Source organism: Otolemur garnettii, unplaced genomic scaffold (genome assembly GCF_000181295.1).
Source record: "Otolemur garnettii isolate 467f Iridium unplaced genomic scaffold, OtoGar3 scaffold00004, whole genome shotgun sequence".
Taxonomy (NCBI): domain Eukaryota; kingdom Metazoa; phylum Chordata; class Mammalia; order Primates; family Galagidae; genus Otolemur; species Otolemur garnettii.
The window spans coordinates 31,757,535-31,763,497 of record NW_003852399.1 but is presented as its reverse complement, the minus strand read 5'-3'; the positions used below and the strand labels follow the sequence as shown (position 1 = coordinate 31,763,497).

Below are 5,963 nucleotides of genomic sequence, written 5' to 3'. Positions count from 1 at the left end.
ACTCCTGGGCTCAAGCAATTCTCTTGCCTCAGCCTCCCAAGTAGCTGGGACTACAGGCGCCTGCCACAACGCCCGGCTATTTTTTTTGTTTGTTTTTTGGTTGCAGCTGTCATTGTTTGGCGGGCCTGGGCTAGATTTGAATCCTCGGGCTCAAGTGTACGTGGCTGGTGTCTTAGCCACTTAAGCCACAGGTGCCGAGCCACACATACATATTTTTTAAAGTTTTTTGTATTTTTTTTTTTTTTCCTGAGACAGAGTCTCAAGCTGTCACCCTGGGTAGGGTGCCACTGCATCACAGTTCACAGCAACTTCCAACTCCTAGGCTTAACTAATTCTCTTACCTCAGCCTCCCAAATAGCTGGGACTATAGGTGCCCACCACATGTCCAGCTATTTTTTTTTTTTTTTTGGTTGCAGTTATCATTGTTGTTTGGCAGCCCGGGCTGGATTCCAACCCACTAGCTCTGGTGTATGTGGCTGGCACCTTAGCCACTTGAGCTACAGGCGCTGAGCCATATTTTTAGAAGTATTTTTAAAAACTTCCCACAAAGATAAGACCAGCACCAGATGGCTTCACTCTGAATTCTACATGGGTTTAAAGAATTAACAGCAATCCATCACAACTCTTTCAAAAAGTAAACGAGAAGAGAAAATCTCCAAGCTCATTCAATGATGTCAGAAAAGACATCATAAGAAAAGAAAGTTAGACACAAATTTTTCTTTTAATACACACACACAAAAAAACTTCTAATAAAATAAAACAAACTGAATACAACAATGTATAAGGAATCACATTCCAAGACCAAGAAGGATTTATCTCAGAAATGCAAAGTTGGTTAAACAAGCAATAATCAATCAATGTAATAAACCATTCAATAGAATATAGAGAAAAGCTGCATTATCCTCTCAATAAGACTCAGAAAAATCAGTTGACAAAACCTAACAACCTTTCATGATAAAAAGCACTTACAACAGGAATAAAATGGACCATCCTCAAACTTGAAAAGGAGTTATCTATGAAGATCCCATAGCTAACATATTTAATGGTGAAAGCCTAAAAGCATTCTCCCTAAGATCAGAAGCAAGACAAAGATATACATCCTTGCCATTTTTATTACACATTATACTGGAGGTTCTTGAAGGGAAACTAGACAATAAACAGAAATAAAAAGCATCTATATTGGAAAAGAAAAAGTAAAACTATCTGTATTTGTAGATAACATGATGTTACCAGTATATAGGAAATCTTAAGATATTCACTCAAAAACTATTAGAACTAATCACTGAGTTCAGGAAGGTTGCAAGACACAATACATGGTATACAAAAATCAATTGTTTATAGTTGGGTATTGTGGCAGGCACCTGTAGTCCCAGCTACTTGGGAAGCTGAGGCAAGAGTTGGAGGTTGCTGTGAGCTGTGATGCCATTGCACTCTACCAAGGGCGACATACTGAGACTTTATCTCAAAAAAACAAAAGAGGCTCGGCACCCGTAGCATAATGGTTGTAGTGCCAGCCACATATACCCAGGTTGGTGGGTTTGAAGCCGGCACGGGCCACCTAACCAACAATGACAACTGCAACAAAAAATAGCCAGGTGTTGTAGTGGGAGCCTGTAGTCCCAGCTACTTGGGAGGCTGAGGCAAGAGAATTGCTTGAGCCCAAAAGTTTGAGGTTGCTGTCAGCTGTGATGTCATAATACTCAACTGAGGGTGACACAGTAAGACTGTCTCAAAAACAAAACAAAACAATTGTTTAAGTTTTGGCACAATGGCTCAGGCCTTTAATTCAAGCACTTTGGGATGCCTAGGTAGGAGAAATGCTTGAGGCCAGGAGTTCCAGATCAGCATGGACAACATACTGTAAGAATTTTTTTCTATCTCTATAAGAATTTTTTTTTTGAGACACAGTCTCACTCTGTTGCCCAGTCTAGAGTGCCATAATGTCAGGCTAGCTCACAGCAGCAAACTCAAACTCCTGGGTTCAAGTGATCCTCCTGTCTCAGCCTCCTGAGTATAGGTAGTATAGGTGCCTGCCACAAATAACGCTGGGCTAGTTTTTCTTGTCTGTTTCTTTTTATTAGAGAGGGTCTCACTCTTACTCAGGATGGTCTCGAACTCCTGAGCTGCTTAAGCAGGTGGGTTGTGTGAGCTCAGGAGTTTAAGACCAGCCTAGGCAAGAATGAAACCTTATCTGTACTAAACATAGAAAAAACTAGATAGGCTTCAGGCAGGTACCTGTAGTCTCAGCTATTTGAGGCTCAGGTAGGAGGATCGCTTAAGCCTAAAAGTTTGAGGTTGCTATGAGCTACGATACCACCACAGCACTCTACTCAGGACAACAGAGTGAGACTCTGTCTCAAAAAAAGAAAAAAGAATACTATAATAAGTAGGTCCTCTACAATTCTTCTAAAATAGAAATCTTAAATGTCATCCAGTGTTGACAATACATACTGACCTATAGGATGTGTGCATGTGCACACATACCCCCACAGGATTTATACACACACACAAAGTTTATTTCACAGGTAATACATGTAGGTAAAGCTGAAATGCCGGATTACAGTGAAGCAAAATATCCCAGGACCTTGTAAAGTTTTTAATATATTAATGTGTACAGTTAATTTGTACTAATGCACATTTCAAAACTTATTTGACCCCAAATAACTCTGTAAAGTCTAAAATATCCTTTTCTATTAATTTTTTGGAAATAGAGATGAAGTCTTGCTATGTTGCCTAGGCCAGACTAGAACTCCTGGGTTCAAGCAATCTTTCAGTGTGAGCCCCGTAAGTAACTGGAACTACATGTACATACCACTATGCCTGATAAATAAAGTCTATTAACAGCTTCTGGAAACGTGCCCATAAAATACCATCACTTTGAAAAATACTAATGAAAGAATTAATATTTTAATTTTTCCACTGTTAACTGTAAGATTTTACAGCAAGAAAAATAACCTTTAATTTATATATCTATGATGGATCCAAAATACCCTAGTATAAAATAAGATTTTAGTTATCACAAAATCACAATATCTAGACTATAATCACTAAACGTTTAATTAAATGACAAGTAAATAATAAAAGACTAACAAAATCTGACTGTTCTGAATTACCCTAGTGAGGTAACTCAATGTCGAGAATTACAAAAAGAAGGCACTACAGGCAGTATTTTTCTCTATTTAAGCTACAAAATCACAGGGTATTCACAAATTAATGATGCCTACTAAATTAGAGTTCAATATAGTCTACTCTTAAACATCGTTTTTTATTTAAATAAAAAAACTCACTATTCTATGTTCTAAGACATTTTTTCATTGAAGTGATTTTTTAACTTCGACAAGGTTTATAATAAATACAAAATATTTGTTACAAATATGTATATATACACACAATCACTTACCATTGTGTCAGAGTTAAGAATCTGTCTCATAAATTCCAAAAATGAAGACGCAAGTTCTCCTGTGTCCTTACTAAATGTGGCGATCACTCGTTTCAGTAAAATATGCAGAGCATTACTATTTTTCCTTAAAGAACTGTAAATAAAGAAAATAGAGACATTGTCTAAAAATATGAGGATATAAAACTAGTATAAGAAATGAACTATCTCAGTTCAGACAGAATAAAATTTAGTCTACTACTTTTAAAAATGTATAAAGTACTTTGGTGTATTTGTGTACACAAACAATATCAAAGCAGTATCTACAGTTACCAAGTTTTTTTTTTTTTTTTTTTGGAGACAGAGCCTCAAGCTGTCCCCCTGGGCAGAGTGCCATGGCATCATAGCTCACAGCAACTTCCAACTCCTGGGCTCAAGCGAGTCTCCTGCCTCCGCCTCCCAAGTAGCTGGGACCACAGGCGCCCGCCACAACGCCCGGCTATTTTTTGGTTGCAGCCGTCATTGTTGTTTGGCGGGTCCGGGCTGGATTCGAACCCACCACCTTAGGTGTATGTGGCTGGCGCCTTAGCCACTTGAGCCACAGGTGCCGAGCCAACACCCGGTTATTTTTTTGCTGTAGTTGTCTTTGTTTTGTTGGCCTGGAGCAGGTTCGAAACCGCCACCCTCGGTGTACGTGGCTGGCACCATAACCACTTGCTACGGGCATCGAGCCAGCAAACATTTGAAAGAATCAGATGACAAATAATTTAGGCTTTGGAGACTATATGCAACCCAGATTATCTTTTTATACACAACAACAGTCTCAGTCACACCTACTCATCTCAATTAGTGTAGTGGGAAAGTAGTCTTACACAACACATAAATCATGATGAAGTTCCAATAAAACTATTTACAAAAATTGACAGCAGACTGGATTTGGTTTTGGGGTCAATGTGCCAAACCCTGATATAGAAATATTTTAGGACTAATAAACAATCATAATATATATCTAAAAGCTAGACAATATATAGTCCTTTTAAACTTAATTCCATACATTTATTACAAAGTTTTGAGTTGATCAAAGAGAATTTAAAGGAAAAAGTAAATTATGTCAATTATGTCCTTTAAGTTACAACATAATTAGCCAAAATGGAAGTATAATATTAAAACTAAACATGTGGTATCTGTATTTAGAAAACTGGTTAGATTCTGAGATGCCATCATGTAAGACTTTGGTAAAGATATATAAAAGGAAGAAAGATAATATTCCTGGCTCCTCGCTTGGCACCTCTGGCTCAGTGGTTAGGGCCACATGCACCAGGGCTGGTGGGTTCCAACCGGTCTGGGCCTGCTAAACAACAAATACAACAACAAAAATAAAGCTGGGAGTTGTGGCAGGCACCTGCAGTCCCAGTGACTTGGGAGGCTGAGGCAAGAGAACTGCTTAAGCTCAAGAGTTTGAGATTGCTGTGAACTGTGATGCCAAAGCACTCTACTGAGGATGACACAGTGAGACTTTGCCTACAAAAAAAAAAAAATCCTGGCTCTTGAGAACTTTATCACATGACAAAATACAAAGGTACAACAAACAGAAATTAGATTAAATACAAAGATGATACTGTCAGTGGAAAAAGCTTGGGTTCAAAATTAGACCACAATTATCAGCCATTGCACACAATTGTAAGCACATGACTCATACTTCCATAGTTGATCAAAGACTAGGGTCTAAAATGTAGCAATTAGAATGCCTAAAATCAAAAAGCAGGCAAAATCAAGTTTTGGTAAGGACAAGGAGCAACTAGAATTCTAACACACTGCTGGTAAGAATGAAAAATGGTGTATCTACTTAGGCAAACATTTCAGTAATCTTTTTTTTTTTTTTTGACAGGGGCTGGTACCCTACTCCTTTGAGCCACAGGCGCCGCCCTCCTTTTTTATTTTTTAATACACAGTCTCACTTTTGTTACATATACCCAAGAAAGTATATATGGATGTGTGTGTGTGTGTTTTTACAAGTGTGCACACGAATTAGGACTAGAGTAGTGTGGTGTCAGCCTAGGTCACAGCAACCTCAAACTCCTGGCTCAAGTGATACTTCTGCTTCACACTCCTGAATAGCTAGGACTACACCTCCAAGACCATTCTGGACTACTACTTTTTTTCTACTTGTAGTAGAGACTGGGTCTTGATCTTGCCTTGGCTGGTCTTAAACTCCTAAGCACAAGAGATCTTCCCACCTCAGCCTTCCGAGTGCTAGGATTACAGACAAGAGCCACCACACTCAGCCTGGTTTGGTAATCTTGTAAGGTTAAACATTCACCTACCACATGACCCAACATCCCACTTGAAATGAAAGCTTAGCTTCACACAAAATATTAGTTGAGAGATTTATATGTTTAGCAGCTAAACAACCACCAAAATTTAGAAACAACCCAGACTGCTAGAATATTAGTCATCAATAAAAAGAACAAACTTGATTCATATAACAAACTTAAGAATCTTAAGTACTGGCTCCGTGCCTGTAGCTCAACCGGCTAAGGCACCAGCCATGTACACCTAAGGTGGCGGGTTCGAATCCCCAGCCCGG

At 38.8% G+C, this 5,963-nt stretch overlaps 1 protein-coding gene across 1 annotated transcript in view; it reads right to left on the bottom strand.

The window, feature by feature from the left end:
• The window catches only part of VIRMA (vir like m6A methyltransferase associated), a 91,258-nt gene that overhangs the window by 16,492 nt on the left and 68,803 nt on the right, over nt 1-5,963 (bottom strand). The window contains exon 15 of the mRNA XM_023518261.1: nt 3,401-3,533. Within this exon, the coding sequence (XP_023374029.1) occupies nt 3,401-3,533 (133 nt within the window). The remainder of the gene's footprint in view (nt 1-3,400; nt 3,534-5,963) is intronic.